The sequence below is a fragment of the Rattus rattus genome, chromosome 4 (assembly GCF_011064425.1).
Source record: "Rattus rattus isolate New Zealand chromosome 4, Rrattus_CSIRO_v1, whole genome shotgun sequence".
NCBI lineage: Eukaryota > Metazoa > Chordata > Mammalia > Rodentia > Muridae > Rattus > Rattus rattus.
The window spans coordinates 2,468,736-2,494,258 of record NC_046157.1 but is presented as its reverse complement, the minus strand read 5'-3'; the positions used below and the strand labels follow the sequence as shown (position 1 = coordinate 2,494,258).

General features: G+C 47.8%; 2 protein-coding genes and 1 non-coding gene across 3 annotated transcripts in view; 2 read left to right on the top strand and 1 right to left on the bottom strand.

Moving 5' to 3' along the window:
• Positions 1 to 4,337: 4,337 nt before the first annotated feature.
• LOC116898628 (RIMS-binding protein 3) lies at positions 4,338 to 9,562 on the bottom strand. Its single transcript, XM_032899842.1, has one exon. It carries the CDS (start codon positions 9,560 to 9,562, stop codon positions 4,721 to 4,723), a length of 4,842 nt encoding a protein of 1,613 aa, XP_032755733.1. The 3' UTR covers positions 4,338 to 4,720.
• Positions 9,563 to 18,677: 9,115 nt separating this feature from the next.
• Positions 18,678 to 25,523, top strand: part of Ube2l3 (ubiquitin conjugating enzyme E2 L3) — a 38,636-nt gene continuing 31,790 nt past the window's right edge. Inside the window, exon 1 of the mRNA XM_032899849.1 lies at positions 18,678 to 18,781. Coding sequence (XP_032755740.1) covers positions 18,755 to 18,781 — 27 coding nt within the window. The 5' untranslated portion in view covers positions 18,678 to 18,754. The remainder of the gene's footprint in view (positions 18,782 to 25,523) is intronic.
• On the top strand, positions 20,661 to 20,792 carry LOC116899828. Its single transcript, XR_004387828.1, has one exon. It is a non-coding gene; the product is annotated as a small nucleolar RNA SNORA51 (small nucleolar RNA).

Genomic DNA, 25,523 nt, shown 5'->3' with positions numbered 1-25,523 from the left:
AGTCAGACAAGAAACTAAAGGGGCGGGGTTGGGATTTAGCTCAGTGGTAGAGCGCTTGCCTAGCAAGCACAAGGCCCTGGGTTGGTCCCCAGCTCAAAAAAAAAAAAAAAAAAAAAAGAGTACTGGCTACTCTTCTGGAAGTCCTGAGTTCAAATCCCAGAAACCACATGGTGTGTCCCATTTGTAATGGGATCTGATGCCCTCTTCTGGTGTGTCTGAAGACAGCAAAAGTGTGCTCAAATAAATCTTTTTTTTTTTTTTTTTCTTTTTTTCGGAGCTGGGGACCGAACCCAGGGCTGCTCTACCACTGAGCTAAATCTCCAACTCTTTTTTTTTAAAATTTATTTTATGTATGTTAGTACACTGTTGCTGTCTTTAGACACACCAGAAGAGGGCATCAGATCCCGTTGCAGATGGTTGTGAGCCATCATGTGGTTGCTGGGAAGTGAACTCAGGACCTCTGGAAGAGCAGTCAGTGCTCTTAACCGCTGAGCCATCTCTCCAGCCTCAAATAAACCTTTTTAAAAAGATTCTGTGTATGGATGTTTTTTGTTTTTTTCTGCATGTGTGTTGCACCACATTTGTGCCTGGTAGGGCAGAAAAGGTTACTGGACCCTTGGAACTCAAGTTACAGATGGTTATGATCTGCCAGGTGGGTGCTGGGAGTTGAACCTTGGTCATCAGAAAGAGCAGCTAGTGCTATTAACTATTTCTCTAGCCTCCACAATTATTTTTACTTATTGTATTTATTTACTTATTTTTGTTTTTTGAGTTAGGGTTTCTCTGTGGAGCCCTGGCTGTCCTGGAACTCACTCTACAGACTAAACTGTCCTCAAACTGAGAGATTCCCTGCCTCTGCCTCCTGTGTGCTGGGATTAAAGTTGGTGTCACCATGCTCCGGGAGGCGGGATTTTTTTTTTTTTTTTTTTTTTTCCGGAGCTGGGACCGAACCCAGGGCCTTGCGCTTCCTAGGCAAGCGCTCTACCACTGAGCTAAATCCCCAACCCCTGGGATTTTTTTTTTTAATAGAATCTCATTTAAACAAGGCTGACATCACTCTCTATGATAATCTACTGAAGAGAGTGATCCTAACCTTTTATTTATTCTGCCTTTAGCTCCTGAATACTGGGGTTGCTCAGTTGGGCCCTAAACAATGTCTCCCTGTCCCGGCATCCCACAGGTGCCTTCATCAGCGTTCTCTTTCCATTGGCCTTCTATCTTCCGGCCTATTTTTTAAGATTCCTAAAATTCCCTATGAACTCTGGGATTTAAGATTTTTGGGTGTGAGAAGAGTCTAGCTTGGTGCCAGTCTGGGCAGGCCTGACACTTGTTCCCAATTCTTTGAGAAAATGACTCCTTGGTTTTGTGAGGCACATTCTAGGTTCCTCTAATGGGGGTAGGTGGGGATGGGAGGGCAGGGGGGGAGGGGAATGGTGCTGGCTCAGTGGGTGTAGGTGTTGTCAAACCTTGTGACCTAAGTCACATTTCTGGGACCCACATGAAAGGATCTTCCACTCCACAGACTGTCCTCTGACCTTTACATACGTCTTTCCTCAGTAAATGAATGTTTTGGGAGAGAGGACAAAGCTGACTGGGTTCCAAGCCTTTAGGGTTAAAAAAAAAAAATGCTATTTTCCTGGCACAAGGTCTTACAAGGCAAATGTGACCCCAAAAGTTCTGCCCAGATGACATGTTGAGAAATAGGTAATGGAAATGGGGAGGGGGGGTGTCAGACCAGTGAAGGTGAGAGCCACCAGAGACTCAGGCCAGTGGGGGTGAGAGCGCGCCAAGAGCTGCATGCATGCCCTGAAAGCACCCGGAGGCGGTGCTTTAAAGGAAGTTGGGAAGAGCTGAATTGGGGATGGGCTTTATCGGGACATTTACTTGCAGTTTATAAAAATGAAAAATGGGGGTTGGGGGTGGTGAGATTCTAGAGATCTGTTCAAACTGTACAGTTAAGTGTTTAGAAATGGCCTGGTGGTGGTGGCACACTCCTTTAATCCCCACACATGGGAGTCAGAGGCAGGTTGATCTCTGCGAGTTTGAGGTCAGCCTGGTGTATAGAGTGAGTTCTAGGACAAGCCAGGGCTATACAGGGAATCCGACTCTCGAAAAAAACAAAACAAAACTGAGAAACAATAACAAAATCCAAGGTGGTTAAGACGGTGGCTATTGGGCTGGAGAGATGGCTCAGCGGTTAAGAGCACTGACTGCTCTCCCAGAGGTCCTGAGTACAATTCCCAGCAACCACATGGTGGCTCATGACCATCTGTAATGGGATCTGATGCCCTCTTCTGGTGTGTCTGAAGACAGCGACAGTGTACTCACATACATAAAATAAATAAATCTAAAAAAGAAAACAAAAAGATGGCGGCTGTTAGAGGAAGGGGCAGGTGGAGCTAGGCTTCAGCATGACAAGGCATAAGCTGGGTGTATTGTGCACATCTCTGACTAAGGACCAGAAGTTCAAGGTCAGCTTCTGTCTCATAGAGTTTGCATTTAGCCTGGTATGCAAGTTAGCCACAGAGGGGGTGGTACAAACCTTCCATTCCAGCATTCAGGAGGCAGACTTAGGTGGATCTCTGAGTTCTGGGACAGCTAGAGTTATAGAGAAACCCTGTCTTGAAAAACAAAAAAATTAGGGTACTTTTTAACATGCTAGGTATCAAAACACAGGCCTTGCACATTCTAAGCAAATGGCCCACCTCCAAGCTATATCCCTAATTCCTGAGGTGGTGCATTTTGTATTTTGGTCGGTCTACATTTTAATTTTATTTCTAGGATTTATGCGTATATGAGTGTTTTGCTTACATGTACGTATTAGCACCGTGTGGGCCAGGTGCCACAGAGGGCAAAAGAAAACATTCGGTGCCCTGGATCTGGAGTTCCAGGCAGCTGTGAGCATCTAGGTTGGACTGACACCTGGGTCTTCTGAAGAGCAGCCAATGCTTCTAGCCAGTGACTTATCTCTGTAGCCCCTTTGAACTGGGGCATGGAGGAGTGTGGCAGGGTCTCTCTCGATGACCCTGGCTGTCCTTTAACCTTTATACCAGGCAGGCCTCAAACTGAGACCCATTTGCCCTTGCCCCTCATGAGGACTCAGATTAAAGGTGTTTGCCACTATGCCCACTATACCCAGTGGTTTCCTTGTTGTTGTTGTTGTTGTTTTGAACCCTTATTGTGTGTGTGTGTGTGTGTGTGTGTGTGTGTGTGTGTGTGTGCGCGTGCGCCTATGAGTTCCACGGCAAAGGTGTGGAGGTCAAAGGACAACTTGAAAGAATTAGTCCTCTCCATCAACAATGTGAGTTTTGGAGACTGAACTCAGATCTTCAGGGTTGGCTGCAAGCACCATTACGTACTGAACTATCTTATCAGCCCCAGTTTACACAGTAAAACAAAACAAAACTATGTGTAGGGCTTGTAAGATGGCTTAGTAGGTAAAAGGCACTTGTCACCAAGCCTGAAGTCCTGAGTTTGATCTTTGGGACCCACGTGGCAGCAGGAGAGAACTGACTTCCACAAGTCGTGCTCTGGCCTCTATACATACAGTATGGTATGTGTGCAGGAACATATATATATATACAAATACAAACACCCTACTAGGTAAAAACAATTGCAAAAGGTGCTATTCTCAACTGCTATGGATTAAGAGAGAAGGCACTACCGGCCTTCCGGAGTCGGACATGAAGTCCAGCAAAGGTGAGCTAGCCTCTGTGCCCTCCTCTAATTAGCTGCATAGCCAGTCTGAGCCCATTCCTCATGGGTCATGGAGACTGAGAGGAAAGGACAATGGCCCTCAGTTTACGGGGAGTTGGATTTCCTGTCCACTCTCCAACGCTGAATGAGTGGAATTTCAGGCGGCTTTTCATGTAGTTTGTAAGCCTTTGAGGGGCTCCCTGCTGTCCCCCTCTTCTTCCCACTTTCAGATAGTAGTAGCCTTCAAGTCCAAGTTACCCTTCTGCTGGGACAGCTAGTGGACGGCTCAATATTTTGGCCCCAGGGGGCTTCTAGTCATCTCTGGCTACACTATAGAAAGAAAGCAGAGTCTTCTCTTTAACAACCCTGTTGGATATGAGGGAAGAATGAAGCCCCACCCTTCCTGTTCGCCAGCCGGGAAAGCCCTGGAAGACCATGGGACAAGGGGGCTCTTGGTTGTGTGTCATACATTACTGGACATGAGCAATCTCCTTCAAATTGCCATAGGCTCTGTAAGGCATACGTGAAATACTTTCCCAAGGGGCTCCTATTTCCCTTGGCCATGCTTTAACTACCGAAGTATTCTTTTTCTATGAACATTTTAATGAGGGTTGAACATAAAGTAGAAAAATAGCATTCTGACTGCTTTTTCTTTTTAAATTTTCTTGAGACTTTCATACACGGCAATGGATGGATAATGTTAACCTGCTAAAAGAAAACATACTGACCACAGAAAAAGGCATCTCTAATACCCACCATGGCTATTCATGTCTTTGAAATATCAAACTCTCAGGGGTTGGCTGGTTTACTCTTCTTTTGGAAACAACTCGGTCTTAAAGTCCTGCTGCTGTTGGACACTGAGAAGACATCTGAGGACTGTTACCAGTTTCAGGTGATGTTGCCGGGAGCCAGTGTTGCTTAAGGTGGCTAGTGAGGAGGGGCATTGTGTGAAGATACATGTGCTTGCTTCTCTTTCCAAGGGGTGTGGGCAGCCAGAGGCTACTACCCTACAAGGGAGCCGTGCTTACTCTCCATGGACAGGCAAGTCATCCAGCAGGTGGGCTGGGACCAGGCCCCTGTGTCCACCATACTCACCATAGTAGAATCCCTTATCATCCACAGGCCCATAAACTGTGACTACATCTCCAGCTCTCAATACCAGCTTGCCCTTTGCCCGGACCCCTGCTCTCCCATCCCTGGGGTCATAGTCCAGAGCCGCCACCATTGTCTTTGGGGTCCACAGTGTGGGTGTTCTGGAGTTCCCTTGAAGCATGTAAGATCCCTGGGAGTTGGTTAGACCCTCCAAGTCTTCACGTTGAGCCTCGGAATGCAGATGCCCCTGTGGTGGCAAAAGCCACCTCCCATCAGTCTGTTGTGTGCCCACCTCTACCTCAACTACCAGGTGCCCAGGGATTTTGCCCACTTGCCCATTGCACTCTCCATGGTAGAAGCCATGGTGATCCCGGGAGCCCCACACTCTTAGCAACTGCCCTTTCTGGAAGGACAGCTCTTCTTCTGTAGCTTCTGAGTTGACAGATCTCGCCAGGGGGCTATGGTCAAAGAGGGCCAGGAAGACCCTGACTGGACTGTTCCCGTCAGTCTCCAGCTGGTCAGAGCCACCACTTGCTATCTTAATGATTTTGCTGGTTGGTGCTGGGCATAACACTGAGGTAGGCTCATGAAATTGGCACTCTCTCTTGCTTCCTGGAGTTCCTTGTCTCTGTCCATTTTGGGACTTCTTCTTTCTTTGCTCTGGCTTCTCTGTGCACCGAGAATCCAAACACAGAGCTTCCTTCTCCTCAAAAATGTGATGAAAGTCAGCTGTATGGCACTGGCTGGAGCCTTGCTGGTGATGCGGGACCATCTGGGCATATTGATTTTGAAGAAGGGCTTTTTCAAGGCCAGGCTCCTCCCAACACAGTATCTTTCCAGGTCCAACCTCTGAGGAGAGATGGATGAACCCTGGAGCAGGACTCCCACTAATGCATATGTGTGGGGCATGTCCTTCCTCCACCCCAGACTGGCCAAAAAGCAGAGGTGGCTTGTGGTTCTGGGGACTCCTCTGAAAGGACAGGTCTTTCTCATAGCCCTTCCAGGCCTCTGTGGGCCCCTGGACTTGCTTGTTTGCCCCATCTGAGCTTAGGCTGGATATCGTTAAATGCTTCCTCAGTTGTTCTTCAGAGAATGCTTCTAGAAACTTAGCCTGGGGCTCCCCACAGCTTCCGGGGGCGTGAGGACTGGACTTGGCACCCAGAGAAGCTTGTGCCAGCTTCTGGTGACAAACAGGGAAAGGGTCACCATCTGTGTAGTTAAAGGGTGGAGCCTCTAGGAATGGGTAACAAGAGAAGCAGTCCTCGGGGATCTGAGCTGGCACAGAATCCAGAGACTCGCCGTACAGCGACATGGTCCTCACTGAAACCTTCTGGCACCCCAGGGGAAGCTGCAGCTGAGAGAATTCCAGCAAGGTGTTTCCAGCAGTGGCGTCGGCGACTTCTGTCACCTTGAAGCCATCCACATACACAGCATAGCCGGTGACCTGCACTCCATTGGAGGACCCAGCTGAGTCTATGGTCACAGGGAGCCAACTGACCACTAGGACACCTGGAGAGGCAGCATGGTGCTCCACCAGCACGTCCAGAGGAGGGTCGGGGGGGCCTGCTAAAGGTGTATCGAAGGTTACAGTGGAGGACATTGTTTCCCAGAGCACCTGTAACAGATCCCTGGGTAGCTGTACCCCGACCCTCACCTGGTAACGTGTGCCAGGGTGTAGGCCTTGGAAGGTATAGTGGTTCACACCTGAGGGAGTTAGGATGTGCTCTTCGTCATCAAGGTACACCACGTGGGGGTATCTATTGCTGCCAGAGGCCCAGGTAATAGTGGCGGAGGTGGCTGTGACATTCTGCAGCTGTAGTTCCATGGGGGCCAGACAGAGTGCTCCTTTGGCCTCCAGGAGGGGTCTGGAGAAGTTCTGCTCCTCCATGCTTGACTTCAAGCCCAGCCGGCAGGCTTCTGTCTTGGTTTTCAAACTCTCTGCTGCCATATCTGTCTTAGAGTCCACCCTTCCTGCCTGACATAGGCCTCTCTCCTGTACGTCCCCAAGTAATAAGCTGCCTTTCTTCAAGGCTTTGCTGTGCTCAGCTGGAAGTGCAGCGGGACCAGCACCAGGGGACTTGAGGAAGAGGTGGCTCAGGATAGGGCTTCCTGAAATCGGTTCCACTAAGTTGGAGGGGACAAGCCCTCGCTGTCCGTTCACAAGCTCCCCCTCGTAGAAGCCATCCTCATCCACATCCCCAAAGACATAGACATAATCCCCAGCTGTGAGGGGCAGCTCGTCACGAGAACGCTCACTAGGCCCTTCAAACGGATTGTGGCTGTATCTAGCCAGGAAGATCTTGAGCTTTGGAACAACGGGAGCCTCGAGGCTCCTCATTTCTAGGGGAGTGGACATACTGTCTGGTTCTAAATCATCCACTTCACTCGCTGTGTCCATGTCCAGAGAGAGGCAAGATGGCACTGTCGCCCACATGGACTCCACCTCCGAGGAGGAATTTGACTGTGAACTGGTTTTCTTGGCTTGGAGCTTGGAGTCCAGAGACTGACTGGATGGGTTTCTGTCTGACACTTGGGAGGCAGCAGCTGGCTCCCCAAGGGCAACTGGGTTCTCCTGCTGGGACAGACAAGCAGGAGGTTGTATGTCCCTGGTAGGCAGTGGCAATATATATTCTTCGGATTTTGTCTTGAACTTCAGTCTCCTGCTATCTCTGACTTGGGACTCTGAAGCTTGGGTGGTCTCTGATGACTCTGACGGGTGGGCAGGCTGAAACTGCAACCCCTGCATCTCTTTCCCAGAAATCCTAAGGTCACTTGGGGTTTTATTCTGGTACTGCTGCAGCTGCTGCCGCCTGTCTTGCGCATATCCCTCTTGTTGCAGCAGCTGCTCAGCCAGCAGGCCAGTGGCTTCGAGTTCCTGCCTCTGCCTCGCGTGACTTTGCTGCCGGGAAACATTGCTGTTCTCATCTGCCATTTTCTTCATCCAGTTGGCCAGGGCCTGCAACCGCGCGTTCTCCTCTGACAGCCTGGCGCCCTTATGCAGCGCGGCTTGCAGTTGTGCCTCTGTCTCCTCGTAGCGCCGCTCAGCAGCAGCTGCCTGAACACTCAGTTCCTCACATTCCCGCCGCTGTAAACCCAGCTCGCGTTCCAGCGCCTGCACCTGGTGCCGAGCTATCTCCGAGGGTGCGCTGGGGCTGCCGGTGTCCGCCCAGGCGCCAGCTTTACTTTGATGTAGAGTCAACTGTCTTTGTAGGCGCAGCACTTCCCGCTGAGACTCACGCTGAAGCCGGTCCAAGTCACTGATGTTGCACCATTGCGCGCAGGTGGCGCCCTCTTCAGGATGCGAGGAGCTGCCAAGGTCCGCGGCGATGCGCGCCTGTAGCAGGTGGCACTCCCGCCTCAAAGCTTCGATCTGTAGGTCCTTGGCTTGCAGCGCGCCAGCCTGTTCTGACAGGTCCTGAGCACGCTGGCAGGTAAACACTTGGCCCAGATCCAGACCTTCGAGGCTCTCACCTGGCATTGGAGCACTCATGGCCCTCAGGTTGGTCTCCTGCAGCTTGCGGGCCCTATCTTCAAGGCGCTGAGCGAGATCGGTCAGCTCTGCGTGCTTCACCTTAAGCCATTTCACTTTCTCTCCGGCCTCCTCAGAGAAGCCTGTGCGCCGCAGCTGCAAGTTTTCTTCGCGTAGGTCACAGCAGCGGCGAACTAGCACCTGTAAGGCCTCTGCCAGCTCCGAGTTCTGCCTCACCAGTTCGTGGTAGTCCAGACCTGGAGATGAAGAGGTCGAGTCTTCGCAGGGCTTGTTCTCAGAGCTTTCTTTCTGCAGGTCATTAGGTTTCCTATGTTTTGATGGTAGCTGAGGCGGCGGCTGAGGACTGGAGGTGTCTGGAATAGAGGCACTGGTCGAAGGGGCCCTTACCTCGGATTCAGAAGTCTCGGGGCAATTCAGTGTGTTGTCCAGTGAGCAGGAATGTGCTGTTGCCAAGGATTCGAGGGAGCTGGCACGCGTGGGCAGCAGGTCGTTTGGAGAGTGAACCCGGACACCAGTGTTCAGGCTTTCGAGGGATCCGAGTCGACGAGCAGGCTTTGGGGTGCCATCAGTATTGCTCTGGGCTTCTAAGGGTGGCTCTTCCAAGGATTGCGTGGTTTGGGGATCCGCGGGTTCTGGTAAAGCCGGCTGCCAGCGGAAGTGCTCTAGGATGTATTTAAGGAATAGCTGGCGCTCCACGTCTAGCGCCGCCTGCAGGTGGCGGATGCGCGCCGCTTGTTCTCCATCGGTCTCCCAGCGCAGCAGGGCCAGCACTTCCTGCAGGCGGCAGCGGCATTGCGCCGCGGAGGCTTCGGATGCCCCCGAGCGGCTGCAGTAACCGCGGTTCACCAGCTCCTGGGCCAGCTGGCGCTGAAGCTCCCGAGCCTGGCGCAATACAACATCGCGCTCCTGGTGTAGCAACTGCTGCAGCTGCCGCAACTCTGCCTCCTTCCAGCGCAGCAGCTGCCGGATCTCGGCCTCACGCTCGCGCTGCACCTCCTCCTGCAGCTGCCGCAGCTCCCGGAGGCGTCGTGCCTCCCACTTGGAGCGCAGATGGTCAGCCAGCTGCTGCCGCTCCTGCTCGGCCGCCTCCCGCAGCTGGCGCGTCTGGGTAGCGAAACGCCTCCGTTCCGACCGGCCGCGCGCGCGCTCGCCCTCCAGCTCTGCCCGCAGTTTTTCTAGCTCTCGCCTCTGCTCCTCCAGCACTGCGGCCGCTGGGCCGGGGCTGCCTGGCTTCTTGGGCGACGCGCGGCCACCACCCAAGGGGGTGGGTGAATCCTTTGTCATTGTGGCCGCAGCCCGGCAAGAAGCCAGAGATAGCTTGGTATTGGTAGGCCAGTTAGCCAACGGCCTCCGCCCCCGGCCGCTGCCAACCGCCCCACGCGCCCCTTCCGGCGCCCCTAGGTGCCCTCCGCGCGCCTCTTCCGCCTTGGGGGTGATCTCCCTTATACCCTGCCGCCTCTCCACAGACTGAGCGCCTTTTGCCTCTTCCTAGACTTTTGAGACCCCTTTCAAACTAGCCTCGGAAGTTCCCCTGACACCCTGGACATATTTCTGAGCTCACACATACCTGCTTTAGGGCTTTTGTGACCCATTCCACTCTCTCCCTGGCAGTGTGCAATCCTTTCCAGAATTAGATCTCCAGTAGGGTTGCTAGACGATCGCTGCTCCTGGGCTGGGTAAAAATGGATTGTGGTCAGATCTCACCTGGCCTACTAGGGTTTCTGGTCGAGTTTTTAAATTAGGCAACAGAGAACTATTACAAGATCTGCTTAAATTTGTGGTTAAGCTCTGACCCAGTGTGGCTATAACTCCTCTGTGCCTACTCTTCCAAGGACCCCAACATGCTAAGCCTTTTCCTATATCAACTGAAACATTTTTGTTTGTTTAAGACAGGGTTTTTTTTTCGTGTGTGTGTGTGTGTGTGTGTGTGTGTGTGTGTGTGTGTGTGTGTGTGTGTGTCAGGCTGGCATCAAAGTCAGAGATCCACCTGCCTCTGCTTCCCCAGTGCCTGGATTGCAGGAGTTGATCAACATGTCTGAGCTGGGGACCGAACTCAGGGCCTTGCGCTTCCTAGGCGAGCGCTCTACCACTGAGCTAAATCCCCAACCCCTGCATCTGAGCCTTTTTAAATTAGCAAGGTGGCAATAACTGAGGATTGATTGCACCCACCTCAAACATGCTAGGCAAATTTTATACCTCTGAGATTCATATCCTATCTCTCTGTCTCTCTCTCCCTCTCCCTGTGTGTGTTTAGTACTAGAGACTGAGCCCAGGGTCGCATATAGGAAGTGACAGGCAAGTACTTTATTCGATATCAGTTCTCAGCCCTTTTAAAAATTTAAGATGTTAAGCTGGGCAGTGGTGGTACACCTCTTTTTTTTTTTTTTTTTTTGGTTTTTTTTTTGGGGGCTGGGGATCGAACCCAGGGCCCATGCCCTAAAGCGGCTTGAGCTAAATCCCCAGCCCGGTGGTAACCTCTTTAATCCCACCATTCAAAAGGTAGGCAGAACTCTGATTTCTAGGCCAGCCTGGGCTACAGAGTGAGCTCCAGGGCAGCCAAGACTGTTAGTATTCTGTCTAAGCCCCACCCCCACAGCTACCTGGCAACAGTCAGGTATGCTCCACCCCACAGTTACCTGGCAACAGCCAGCTGTGCCTGGCTATAAAGGGGGGCTGCTTGTCCCCTCCTCTCCCTCTTACTCTCTCTTGCCCTCCTTCTTCCTCTTCTCTTGCCCTCTTTGTCCCTGTCCCTTCTCTCCTCATCCCCCACCTTCCCTCCACGTGCTCATGGCTGGCCAGCCTTTCCTCTCCTCTCCTCTTCTCTCATTAAACCTCTTCGCATGGAACCGTGTTAGCTTGGTGAGCTTTATCCCGCACGAGCTGAGATTTAAACCCCAACATTGGTCCTAACAAAGACTACCTAGAAAAACCTGTCTTGAAAAGCAACAACAACAACAACAAAAAACCCAAAAACCAAAAAATTTAAGTTTTGTTATTTTGTTCGTTTATGTGTTTGTGCCTACCTGAGTTTATGTGCACTGCATGTATGTCTGGTGATCTTTGAGGTCAGAAGAGAGTATCATATGCCCTGGAATTGGAGCCACAGCTGGTTTTTAGTGGCTATGTGGGTGCCAGGAACCAAACCCATATTCTCTGCAAGATCAGTAAGCACCCATAACCCCTGAGCCATCTCTCCAGCTCCCCAAAAACATTTTTTTAAAGAAATATGTAGCTCAGTCTGTAGCTCTGGGCGGCCTAGAACTAATGTCTACCAAGGTATCCTATGGAGAGCTTTTGGGGCCGCTTGGCAGAAATTTGATATTGTGCCATGACAAGGAAGTAAGCTTAGGCAGAAATCTGATTTTAGACTAGAACAAAGAAGCAATTTCAGGGGCTGCAGAGATGGCTCAGAGGTTAAGAGCACTGTCTGCTCTTCCAGAGGTCCTGAGTTCAATTCCCAGCAACCACATGGTGGCTCACAACCATCCGTATTGAGATCCGTTGCCCTCTTCTGGCCTGCAGGCGTACATGCAGGCAGAAAGCTGTATGATGTATACATAATAAAAAAAATTCAAAAAAAGAGAGAAAATTAAAAAAAAAAAAAAAGAAGAAGAAGCAAGTTGAGGCAGGAATTGACATTGGGCCAGAAGAAGTAGGCTTCAGGCAAGAATATGACTTCGCGGGCTGGAGAGATGGCTCAGTGGTTAAGAGCACCGACTGCTCTTCCAGAAGTCCTGAGTTCAAATCCCAGCAACCACATGGTGGCTCACAACCATCTGTGATGAGATCTGATGCCCTCTTCTGGTGTGTCTGAAGACAGCTACAGTGTACTCATGTGTATAAAATAAATAAATAAATCTTTAAAAAAAAAAAAAGAATATGACTTTGCGCTAGGACAGGGAAGTAGGCTCAGATATCTTTGTCATTCTGATAATCCCTTAGAAACTGATCACATGACTTTGTTTATTGCTTTGCTCGTTCTTTGACTATTTGTGTTTATTGTCTTACTTGTTTCTCAACCTAAAACTGACCTTATTACTTGCATGTAATTAAAACGGTATAAAAGTAGATTGGGGGGCTGGAGAGATGGCTCAGTGGTTAAGAGCACTGACTGCTCTTCCTGAGGTCCTGAGTTCAAGTCTCAGCAACCACATGGTGGCTCACAACCAACTGTAATAAGATCCGATGCCCTCTTCTGGTGTGTCTGAAGACAGCCACAGTGTACTCATAGATAATAAATAAATACATTTTTTTTTAAAAAAGTAGATTGGGAAGAAAGAAACCTGCTTTAGCCTCAGAACTGGCTGGGGCCATGCTACAATGTTGTCTACTCTAATTGTCTTTTTCCTTTTAATCCTCACTCCTGCCCTGGAGAATCTGTTGACTGATTGAGCTGGCTGGGTCAGTATCTTAGAACTCACAGAGACCTTGCCTCTCTGCCTTCCAAGTGCTGGAATAAAGGTGTGCAGCACCATGCTTGAATGTCTGTTTTGGGTGGTGGCGGTGGTGGCCTTTTTTGTTTTGAAGACAAGGTCTTTCTATGTCAATTTCTATGTAGACCAGGCTGGGCTCAAACCCACACAGATCAACTTGCCTCTGCCTCCCAAGTGGAATTAAAGGGGTGTGCATGCCACCACACCCAGCTCCTTTTTAAACTTGTATTTGAGTCAGGATCTTGCTAAACTGCCCAGGCTGGCCTTGCACTAGTAGTGGTCTCTCTGCCTCAGGCTATGGCAGCTGAGATCATAGGTGTGCTCCCCAGACCTGTCTCAAATCCTGCTCTTCTTTTTAAATGATTTGTTTATTTTTATTTTATGTGTGTTGTTGCCTACATATATGTCTGTGTGAAGGTGTCAGATCTCCTGGGACTAGAGTCACAGACAGGTGTGAGCCACCATGTGGTTTATGGGAATTGAACCTGGGCCCTCTGAAGAGCAGCAGTGTGGACTTAACTGCTGAGTCATCTCTCCAGCCCCTCAAACCCTTCTCTTGTCTTCTCACCTGCTGCTTCCTTTTTCCTGTCCTTGGTAGTTTCCTACTCCAAGGAGACTTTCAGGGCTCTCCAGGCTGGGTGTGGAGTTCCCAAAACACTGCAGGCCATGGGGTTGCCTTTAGCGCTCCACGTACAGCTGCTTCTCCTTGGAGGAATGGGTGTGGCTAATAAACCATTGTGTCTCTGCCCAGAGTGGATTCAGAGGAGGTTAAAAATGGAATGTCTTTTTCATTCAAGTTAGGATAAACAGGATCAGGCATATAGAAAGAACATAGAGGGTACTGTACTCAGTCTCTTGGCCTGCCTAGTTCCAACACTCAGGTATAAAAAGGCAGGGCCTGGGGAAGCAGAGGCAGGTGGATCTCTGACTTTGATGACACACACACACACACACACACACACACACACACACTCACTTGTCTTAAACAAACAAAAACAAAAAAGTTTCAGTTGATAGGAAAAGGCTTGGGCTGGAGAGATTGCTCAGTGATTAAGACCACTGACTGCTCTTCCAGAGGTCCTGAGTTCAATTCCCAGCAACTACATGGTGGCTCACAACCATCTGTAATGAGATCCAATACCCTCTTCTGGTGTGTCTGAAGATATCGACAGTGTATTCACATACATAAAATAAATAAGTAAACTTTTAGAAAACAAAAAAGAAAAGGCTTAGCACGTTGGGGTCTTTGTCAGCGAGGTCTGGGGCTTTAGGGTGTGCACTGGCCATTGGAGTATTGGGAAGAGGCATGAAACTGGGCATGGAATGAAGGTCAGTGTCCAGCCAGCTTGTTGGTAAGGTCCAGTCCTCAAAGGAGGGGCAGCAGACTCTCCTCCTTCCCTCAAGGAGAAACAGGACCAAACAGCGTAGTGGCTGCACATTCCTTTAATTATAGCACTTGGGAAGCAGAGGCAGGTGTATTTCTGTGAGTTTGAGGCAAGTCCAGAAGTTCTAGCATAGCTAGGGCTGCACAGAAAAAAATCTGCCTTGGGAAAAAAAAATCACATACATAGCTATCCTGTGGCTACTTTAGTGACTCAGGAACTTTCCTCCTATCTGGTTTCTCCCTGTTCTTCCAGGTTCTGGCATTAACTGGTTTACAAAAACCCACAGTGATAACTAACGTTCATATTCATACATTCTATCAGAGAGCTGCTTTGTGGTGCCTTCTGAGCCCAGGAAGCACCCGGGATGATTTCTTCCTCTTCCTTCTCCTCCTCTTGTTCCCTTTTTTTTTTTTTTTGGGCAGGGGTGGGGGTGGGGTTTCTCTGTGTAACCCTGGCTATCCTAGAACTGGAGCTGTAGACCAGGCTGGCATCAAACTCCCAGAGATCTGCCTGCCTCTGCCTCCTGAATTGTGGAACTAAAAAAGTTGTGCATCACAGTGCCTGGCTACACCTAAGGACTTCTAACCACTGTGTACACTCAGCACCTGGCAAATTATTGCTATAGTTATTTTTCAAACAAGATTCTCCTGAGCCTGTAGAAAATACCTTTGGGGGGCTGGAGGGATGGCTCAGCAGTTTAAGAGCACTGGCTGATCTTTTAGAGGTCCTGAGTTCAACTCCCAGCAACCACAGAGTAGCTCACAACCATCTATAAGGGGATCTGATGCCCTCTTCTGGCCTGAGGATGTATATGCAACAGAGCACTCACATTAAATAACATTTTTAAAAAAAGAAAAAGAAAATACCTGGCAACTGAGGCTGAGGTTGTGATTTCATGGAGATGTGGGTGGTTTCACAGCTCATGTGACTTACTTGACTGCGGTTCAAGCTATGAGGTCTGGAGATCAGCCTGTGACCAGGGGGAGGATTTGGAGTGAATCTCTAGAGTCCTAAACTCATCAACTGTTATGGCTAGTCATGCCAGAACCTCCTGCAGCATGTCAGATGTTTTCAGAAAAATGTCTTTCTTGGTCTCCACTCTGTCCCTTCATGTGACCCAGGACACCACTGTGCTTGAGATATATTAGAACGAGTTACAGATTAGAGGCAGATTAAACCATGTTATTGTTTCCTCTCAGTCTCACTTCCCCACTTACAAAATGAAAGAGAAAGATTACATGAGCTGTTTTCAAACTGGATTCTGTGGGGCTCCAGAGTTCCCTGGAAATAGCACAGAACTGTTCCAGGATCTGAAGGGAAGAGAATTCCTACCTGTCCTAGTGTGCAGATCTCTTCATAAATGTCATGTATTACATTCTAAGATAGACACTTGTTTAACAAAGAGATAATAGGCCTGGAGAGATGTTGTTGTAAAAATATAAAAATAAAAAAGTTATTGTTGTCTTTTACCTTGCTGGGTCCGCACTGCGGTGTCCCAAGATATCTGCTAGATATCTTGGTGGTAACACATCCCAACTCCTCAGCGGTCCTGTGTCTCTTGCCGCCACACACTTTCCTACACTCAAACTGTCACATAAAAGAACACACCACACAATAATCTTAGATCCAATTGATTAGATATAATTTCCCACTTAAACATACAAAGCCCGATACCATCCATCCCTTAGGAACATTGATAACAACCTGTAAATACACAGAGCAGAATCTTAACATCACCTGCCATGGCTTCTCACCCTCTCCTTGGTCCTGTTTCCTTTCTGTTCTCTAGTCTCCTTCTCTTCCTTCAAACTTCTCTCCCGTCCATCCTTCCTTCTCCTCCAATGACAGGCCTCCTTCTATCCTGTACCTGCCCCTCACCTGTACTTTACAAATTCAGTGGGGAGGTTCTGGTGAAGTCACCTGATTCCTGAGTACTTGACTAGGCAGCTGTACTGGGGGCAGTGGAATTAGCATCAAAATACAGATAACTTCAGGGCAAACCACAACGGAGAGATTGCTCTTGGCTCTCCTAGTAAGGCTCGCAACTGTCTGTCATTATAGTTCAAGGGATCCAATACCCTCTTCGGCTTCAGACACACAAATGGATCACAGATATACATGCAGGCAACACACACACACACACACACACACACACACACACACACACACACACACACGAACAGATATATATATATATATATGAATTTGAAATTTTGATTTTTTTTTCTTTTTTCCGGAGCTGGGGACCGAACCCAGGGCCTTGCGCTTGCTAAGCAAGCGCTTTACCGCTGAGCTAAATCCCCAGCCCCCAATTTTGATTATTTTTGCCTCTGCCTTCCCTTGTCTCCCTTTCACTACATCAAGACTTCCTTCTCTTTAATTTTTTTTAAAGATTTATTTATTATATATAAGTACACTGTAGCTGTCTTCAGACAGACCAGAAGAGGGCATCAGATCTCATTGCAGATAGTTGTGAGCCACCATGTGGTTGTTGGAATTTGAACTCAGGACCTCTGGAAGAGCAGTCGGGTGCTCTTAACCACTGAGCCATCTCTCAACCCTCTTTAGTTTTCTAAATGTATTTTATGTGTATTGGTATTTTATATGCATGTATGTCTGAGCAGCTCCAGTTGTATACAGTGCCTTTAGAGGCCAGAAAGTTATCAAATCCTCTGAGATGGGAGCTATAGGTTGTTGTGAGCCACTATATGGATGCTATAAATCAAACTTGGTGCTGGGGTGTGGTGGTGCACATCTTTAATTCCAGCACTTGGGAGGCAGAGGCAGGTAAATCTCTGAGTTCAATGTCAGCCTGGTCTACAGAGTGAGTTCCAGGAGCTGGGACTACACAGAGAAATCCTGTTTAGGAAAGAAAAAAAAAAAAATCAAACTTGGGTCTTTGGAGCAGCATTCATTTGTGTGTTGTGTGTGTGTGTGTGTGTGTGTGTGTGTGTGTGTGTGTACACGTGCACTCATGTATATCATGGTGTGCTTGTGGAAAAATCAGAGGATATGGCTCTACCACCTCCAGGCTCAAATTATATGATTCTAAGATGGGTATTATAACCCTTTAATCCTAGCAATTGGGAGGCGGAGATTGGTGGATTTCTATGAGCCCAACCAAGGCTACATAGCAAGCCACTGTCTCAAGACAACAACAGCCAAACAAACAAAAACAGATTATATTGTTTGAGCCAAATTTGAAACCTTCTGAGTTAAGTGTCCTGAAGATTCTGCTGAATGAAAGCGATGTACTCTCTCCCCATTTCAATTGGCCTCATGTGGCAAGCTCTGAAGTTCTGCTAGCTCCTCCGTACAGCCTCAGCCCTCTTGAGACATGAAGTCTGGGGTCTTGGTGGCCTAGTCCACCATTCCCCACTGGTATCATGTGATTTCTCTTAGGGGGTCTATTCATTCTAGATAACAAGGGCATCAAAAGTCCAAAGAAAAGATTCCTCGTAAGGAGTGTATGGAAGTTACTCATAGAGTACAGGTGCTCCCAGCCCTTGAGGGTGGAAGCAGTATGATAAGGAGTTTAAGGTCATCTTTAGTCATGCAGTGAATTTTGAGGCTACCTTGGGCTACATGAGATTTTATCTGCCTCTCATCCCAACCTCCAACATTTCTCCACTGGTAAAAGCACTGAGTGAGTGTAGGGGTTGTCTTCTGGTAGTTTCTTTCCTTCTCTCTGGATCTTTCGGCCATTACTAGGACCATACTGTGTAGCCTAGGCTGGCTAGAATTTACAGTCTGCCTGCCTCTGCCTCCCTCTGCAGGAATTAAAGGCACACTCCACTTATCTTCGGTTGCTCTGCTCTCTCTTATTCATAGTATCTCTTCAGTGAGGCTTCCCGAAAGTTCCTTGTAGTTCTTGTGTGTGGGAGGCTGTATGTGAATGTTAGTGTGGGAACGCACACACATGCATTTGGAGACCTGGGGTCCACAGAATTCTTTCCTTGTTTGCACTTTACTGTTTTTTGGTTTTTTTGTTTTGTTTTTTTCTTTTTTTCCGGAGCTGGGGACCGAACCCAGGGCCTTGCGGTTGCTAGGCAAGCGCTCTACCACTGAGCTAAATCCCCAACCCCTGCACTTTACTGTTTTTTGTTTTTGTTTTTTTTTTCCCCTTGAATCTGAGGCTCACCAATTCAGTTAAGCAGGTAAGACAAAGAACTTCAGAGATCTACCTGTAACTTCCCTCCCTTAGTGATGGGGACCTGCTTGCTTTATATGTGGGTTCTTGGGAATCCAAACTCAGGTCCTTCTTGATCAGGCAGGCTCTTTACCGACTGTATCACGTTTTCAGTAACAGAATAACTTTCTCATCTCCCAGTTTTGATTTCTTCACAATGTTTAGCAGTGCCTGAAATAATCTTGATTATTCAATTATTTTGTGCATACACTATAGTGCACCTACTACGTACCAGGCACTGTATGCATTCGCCGTCGGATTGGAGGCTCCATAAAGTAAGGACCATTAACTGTCCAGGTCACTCGTGTCTACACAGGATTCGATAGCACGGGGACCCGCACACAGTAGGCATACTTCTCTATTCCGCGCTCTTCCCTGTTAGCCCCTCCCCCTCTCCAGGAAGTGAGGGGGTTCAAGCCGACTGGCCTACCGCGATGCATTTTGGGAAAGCAGCAGCACCAGATCCAAGATGGCGGCCAGCAGGAGGCTGATGAAGGTAAAAGCCATTCTCTGGCACTGGCCAGGCGGGGGGCGGCGTCCCCGGGCCGGGACCCCTACGGTGGGTCGCGGTTCCTTGGGGCGACACCGTTCTTCATCCCTCGTTGCGTGGCCCCGCTGTGCCGCGTGCGGAGAGATCTAACGGGGCCGCCTAGGCCGCAGCCTGGGCGGGAGCGTAAGGCCGCGCTGGGAGCCGCCGCCGCCGGCCCCTCGGATCAGCTTGAGCAGTTCTCGTGCCCCCTCCTCCCGGAGCGAAGCCGGGCCCTCCGTCGCAGCGGCCGCGGTCCGGGTCGAGGACGCCGTTGATGTATGGGCCGGGCCTGGAGGCCCCAAGCTAGGCGCCCTCGGGGAAGAAAGCCGGAGCCCCGGCTGGGAGTCCGCGCCGCGGAGCCGCCCGGTCCTGGGCCGCGGTCGCCGTTCTCTGAGCCCCTTTCCGCCAGCCCACACCTCCGGGACCGGGAGGCTGCGAGGCCTGAAACGGGAAAGGAAAGAGGAGGGCAGGCGGCCAAAGTTAGGTCAGTTAGTTGGTGGTCTTTTGAAATTGTGTTGGGTTCTCGCAAACTGTCGCCTTGTGACTGCAGAGTCACACAGCGGACAAGTTCCAACTCTAGGAAGGCGAGGGGTCGCCCCCCTGCGTAGCTAGGTTCTCTTTTCTATCCACCTCTTAGTCATCCTCATCTCCTTTCCCTGATGAAGTGGAAGGGTGGGGGTTGGCTTCTCTGGTTGGAATCTAAACCTGCCAAAGTTTACAAAAATAACTTGGTATACCCACTTTGTATCTTGAATGTATAGGAGTGTCACCTCACTAATTGGCTCCTTTGGTGAGGCATACAATACAGGTGCTCAATTGAGTTTTTCACTAGTAGATTTGCGGACATCCTCTAAAGATAACCCGCCAGTGTTTGAGTGCGACCTGGTGGTGCCGCGGAGGTGCTCTCGCCGGACCGGAAATACAAAAGGCTGGAGGAGCTGGCTCTTAGGAACAGATTTATACTTGGTTGTACTTGGTTGATGGAGTCACTGGAAACAAAAGAAAGCCATTTGCTCACTGAAACCTAGAGAGAACATTTAACTAAAACTAGAGTGGAAGTGGGCACAAAACAATTGTGATCAAACTCCTTTATCTGTTCTGCCAGTGACACTCCATCATTTACCTACAGGAAAGGAATGCTAATCACTTCCGTGTTCAAACCCCAAAAGTTGTCTTCCCTCTAGCCTTGTGGGTTTCAGTTTAGGAAGATTCATGAATGCATGACTGCATGCTGCCTCTTGTAATTTTGATGAAATGAATTTATCCACCATCTCTGGTTCCCTTCTATATACTTTTCCCTGTCTACCCTTCTTGGACTCCAGAGTTCTTTTCTCTAAAGCAAATATTTAGTCCTTTTCTTCTGGCTAAAATCCTCTCTGATTTGTCCTTTAAAAATTTAAAATTTCTCTCTCTCTCTCTCTCTCTCTCTCTCTCTCTCTCTCTCTCTCTCTCTCTGTGTGTGTGTGTGTGTGTGTGTGTGTGTGTGTGTGTGTAGGCACATTGTGTCAGCATTCATGTGGAGGTCAGGGTATAACTTGTCTGTTCTCATTTCCAGTGTGGCTGGAGCTCTGGTGGACAGGCTTACCTGTGAGCTATCTCACAGCCCAATCCTAACTTTTTTTTTTTAAGATTTATTTATTTATTTCAATTTCAAGTATGTGGGTATACTGTTGTTGACTTCAGAAGAGGGCATCGGATACCCATTACAACCACCATGTGGTGGTTGGGAATTGAACTCAGGACCTCTGGAAGAGCACTCTGTGCTCTTAACCACTGAGCCATCTCTCTAGCCCCTAACCGTAACTTCTTCTTGGAATGAAAGACATTTCTTAGAAAGCAGTCTCCAGGCCTCCTTGTGTTTACCACAGGCTGTGTTCCTACACTGACTGTATAGAAAGAGGAGGCAGAATAAACTACCCTGTGTACACCTCAGCCTAGGCCATCGTGCCTGGTCTGTATTGTGAATGGGTAGACATGGGAAAAAAAAAATGAAAGCAGTCTCCCAGTCTCACCTCCAACTGGAGGTGAGTTTCTGGATGCTCTTGTACCTTATTATTGCAACAGCTACCGTTTTCCCAATTTTTATTGTGTGCTTCATCTTCATGACTGGGATCAGTCTTCTCTTTGAGTTAGATACTGCTATTCCCATTCAAAGGAGAATGCAGAGACTCTTTGCCTTGCCTCTGACTACCGCACAAAGGGGAAGATAATGTGTGGTTTAACTTGGCTCCATTTGAGTCTAAAGCAAAGCTTCATGATGCTCCTCACTCTGCAGTCTCTATTCTTTGTTCTGTTTGCTCAGCCTGAGAAAAGTTACCTCTCTTCTCTCCTAGAAGATTCCCTTTCCTTCCAGAGAAGTCCTGAGGGTCAGCAGGCCTCTGACTGCGCTCTTCCTCACTCCCAGCACAGCTCTTTACATTCCTCTCTCTCTCTCTCTCTTTTTTTTTCTTTTCTTTTTTTCGGAGCTGGGGACCGAACCCAGGGCCTTGCGCTTGCTAGGCAAGCGCTCTACCACTGAGCCAAATCCCCAACCCCTACATTTCTCTTTGTGACAATCAGATTTTTTTTTTTTTTTTTGGAGACAGTTCTGAACTCACCAAACAACATTGCCCTGGTTTGTTTTTGTTTTTTTTTTGTTTGTTTGTTTTTGAGCTATGGTCTTGCTCTATATATCCTAGGCTGACTTCAAATTCAAAGTGACTCTCCTGCCTCAGTCTCCTGACTGCTAGAATTACAGAAATGAATCACCAGGACCAGCTGACATAATTTCATCCTGGTATCCCCCTGGTCTAACCCCGTTGATCTAGTTTGGAATCCCCAGGCTGTCAGATATCTAGGAGGGGAACCACAGTTTTAAAATAGTTTTATAAAATTTGAGCTCAGGAAAAAGTTTGGGCACATAAGAATTCAAGCTTATTTTACTTAAGTTTTTTTTCCCCCAAAATTAGTCTATTGTCATCTTAATTTTTACTAATGAGGCAGTTTGAGTTTAGATAGATTAGCAGAGTTAATTTTAAATGACTTATTTTTTATTGTATGAAGTTTGGTGTTTGTCTACATGTATGTCAGATCCCCTGGAATTGGAGTTATAGACAATGTGAGCCACCATGTGGTTCTTGGAAATTGAACCTGGGTCCTCTGGAAGAACAGTACTCTTAACCACTGAGCCATCTCTCCAGCCTAGATTGGAGAGTAGTAAGTAACTAAGGAGTAGTAGACCATAGTGAGGTGAGATGATGCACTGAGATGAGGTGAGATGAGATGAGGCTCCCTGGTTCCAAGTGTGAAAACCTATGGTCTATCCGATTGTCTCCACAGAAGAGTAGATACAGTTTTAAAGTTGTGGATCTAGATTCTTTCAGTTCAGGTAGGAAATTCTGTTTATGTATTGATGGTCATTGGCTTTGAGAGTTTTAAACTTGGTTAGTTCATTGCAAAGCAAAAATTAAACAAGCTGCCCATGGTAGTACACCACCTGTTATCCCAGCACTTGAGAGGTAGAGACAAAGATGAGGAATTCAAGGCTACATGAAGAGTTTGAGGCCAGTCTGGGCTCCCAGAAATCTTGTAACAAACAAAGGAATGAAAGCTACTGGTTGACCAACTGTATCCCAGGACTTCATAAAGGAATTTGTTGTGTGAAAAACTGAAAGTTGGCTTTGTGTTTGTTGTTTATTATTGTGGTTATTATCAAGTAGTTTTTGGCTTTTCTGAAACAGGGTTTTACTGTGCAATTCTTGCTGTCCTGAAACTCACTGTATAGACCAGGCTATCCTCAAATTCACAGATATCTACCTGCCTGCCTCTGCCTCCAAAGCGCTGGTAATAAAGGTATGCACCTGGCTTGTATACCATGTGCTTCTCTGGTGCCAGTGGAAGCCAAAAGAGGGTAGATCCCAGGGACTGGAGTTGCAGGCAGTTGTTGTTGAACCACCATGTGGGTACAGGGTATTGAACCCAGTATTTGTACCCACCACGTGGGTCCAGGAAATCGAATCCTTGAAGAATAGTTAGTACTCTTTTTTTTTTCCCCCCTTTTCTGGAGCTGGGGACCGAACCCAGGGCCTTGCGCTTGCTAGGCAAACGCTCTACCACCGAGCTAAATCCCCAACCCCTAGTTAGTACTCTTAAACAACTAACCGTTTCTTTAGTCTTTTAGATATTTCTTTATAATGGTGGATTGTTAACAGTATAATACAAAGTAATAAAAACACAGTTTACATATTTATATCTATACCTATATATAAATATAGTTGAGAAGTTTGAGTGCTACCCTCAAATGTCAAAAGAGGGTCTTGCTGGGTATGATAGCACTTGTCTTTAATCCTAGCACTATGGAGGCAGAGGCAGGTGGATCTCTGTTCTTCAAAGCCAGCCTGGTCTACAACTACAAAGCAAGTTTCAGTTCATCCAGGACTATGTACAGACACTGTCTTTAAAAAAGGAAAGAAAAGACAGAAAAAGACCTGGAACTGGAATTATCGTGAACAATCTTTGGGTCTTCTGCAAGAACAAATGTTAATTCTTGAACTATCTCTCCAGAGGGGAGTTTTGAGAACATTTTAAATTTAAAAACGGAGCAAAAGAGATTTACAATGTTAGCAAAGCATTAAATACATTTTAATTTGCAAAGTAGCTAATTCAGGATTGAAGGCAACACCTAGATTGTTGCATGGTTATGTTTCTGTCAAGAATAGGGAAATAGCTACAAAGCCCAAAACAAAAACTCTGGAAATTGATTGAGCTAATCTTTTGTTTGAAGCCTTACCACATCTCTCCCCTAGGGCCCTCCCATTGAGTAGCTTCCCACAGGGGCTCATCTCATGGAATTTTGTGGATATACCTGCAGGAAATGTAACATTTTGTTGTTTTTTTGATATAATAGTGGAGCCAAGGAACTGAGATTTGTAGCCTTTTTAGAGTGCTCTTAAAGTACTGTCTGAACTCCACATTGGTGTACTTCCTCAGCCTGTGTACGAGGACACAGGAGTTAATCAATAACAGTTCATTCCGTGAATTTATTATACTAAGCAGTAAGCTATTTTGCTCTTGGATACAGGGTTATATCCTCCCAGCTTGGTAATTAACTATAGAGCAGTAACAGGTTTGCTAATTGTCTTAAGGAGTGAGTAGGGGAGAGCTAGGGGCGATGGTGTTTTTGTAGCTGTTGAACAGTGTGAGGCAGGAAGATCACTGGGAGTTGGGAGTTCCAGGCCAACTTCCAACCTAGTGTGTGTGAGAGACTCCAGTTCAACACAAGAAAGATGGAGAGTGATGTAAGGGCTGCTGGCTGGCTGGCTGCTGGCTGGCTGGCTGCTGGCTGGCTGGCTGCAGCTTCCTCCCTCCCTCTCCCTCTCCCTCCTCCCTCCCTCCTCCTCCCTCCCTCCCCCTCCCTTCCTTTTCTCTCTTCACCTCCACCCCCCCCCCTAAGACTGGATTACTCTGTGTGTCTCTGGCTGTCCTAGAACTCACTTTGTAGACCAGCCTGGCCTTGAACTCAGTGACCCTTCTGCTTGCCTTCCAAGCACTGGGATTAAAGATGTCCACCATCACCGCCCATCACTGCTCAACCTGTGGGAAGTTTTCTACATGATAAGCCATCATAAATGGCTTGAATCCATTTTGGGAATGGATTTTGGGATTTTTAAATTGAGAAAACTATTTGTTTTTTTATTTGTGGTGTGTTTGAAATGTAGAAATTAGAGAACAAGTTTTGGGAGTTGGTTCTCCCATTATGGGTTTGGGGATCAAACTTAGATCAGGCTTAATGGTAAACAGATCTCTTATTGAGCTATCTTGTCAGGTACCTTTTTGGTGCTGGGGATTGAATATTAATGCTTATGAAACCATGTTACATTGAGTTATAACCCTTACTGAATTTGCATTTAAAAATAATGTATTCCTTTTTGTGTGCATTAATGTTTTGCCTGTATGTATCTTTGTATGAGGATGTTACACATAGTTGTGAGCTGCCATGTGGGTGCTGAGAATCGAACCCAGGTTCTCTGGAAGAACAGTCAGTGCCCTAACTGATGAGCCTTCTCTCCAGCCCCCGTGTTTATGATTTTTATTCTAAGATTATGTATTCCAGTAAATTGAGACTAATTCAGCCATTTTTAGTGATATTGGTGTGCCTGTCTGTCCATGTGCCTGTCTGTGTGTCTGAATACCCAGAATGCATGGTAGGTAAGTATTCTACCACTAAACTATATGCCCACTCCCACCCTCCCTTTTGGTTATTTTATTTATTAAAATTTTTTTGGGATAGGGCTACTCTGTGTAGTCCTGGCTATTCTGGAACTCATTTTGTAGACCAGGCTGTCCTTGAACTTATCCGTCCACCTGTCTCTTCCTCCTGAGTTGGGATTAAAAGTGTGTACCACCATACTGGGCATTTTTTTCAACTGCAGTCTGTGGAAGTTGGATGTTTCTCTTCTCACCAAGGGTTCTGGTTAGGCTTGAGCAGCATGCCCTTTTATCCTCTGAATTGTCTTTCTCTGGGTGTTTCACTGGACTCTGTGTGTGCACCGTCTGTGTAGTGCCCACAGAAGTCAGAAGAAAGCGTCTGATCCCGGGAGAACTAGAGTCACAGGCAACCGCTAAGCCACCATGCGTTCTGGAAGTCAAACTCTGGTTCCCTACAGGAGCAGGTGCCGGGATTGCTAACTACTGAGCCATCTCTTTAGCTCCAACTCTGTATTTTTTCATT

Bases quoted from the DNA above. Each gene is read 5' to 3' on its own strand.
- LOC116898628 (XM_032899842.1), bottom strand. From the start codon at position 9,562: ATGACAAAGGATTCACCCACCCCCTTGGGTGGTGGCCGCGCGTCGCCC.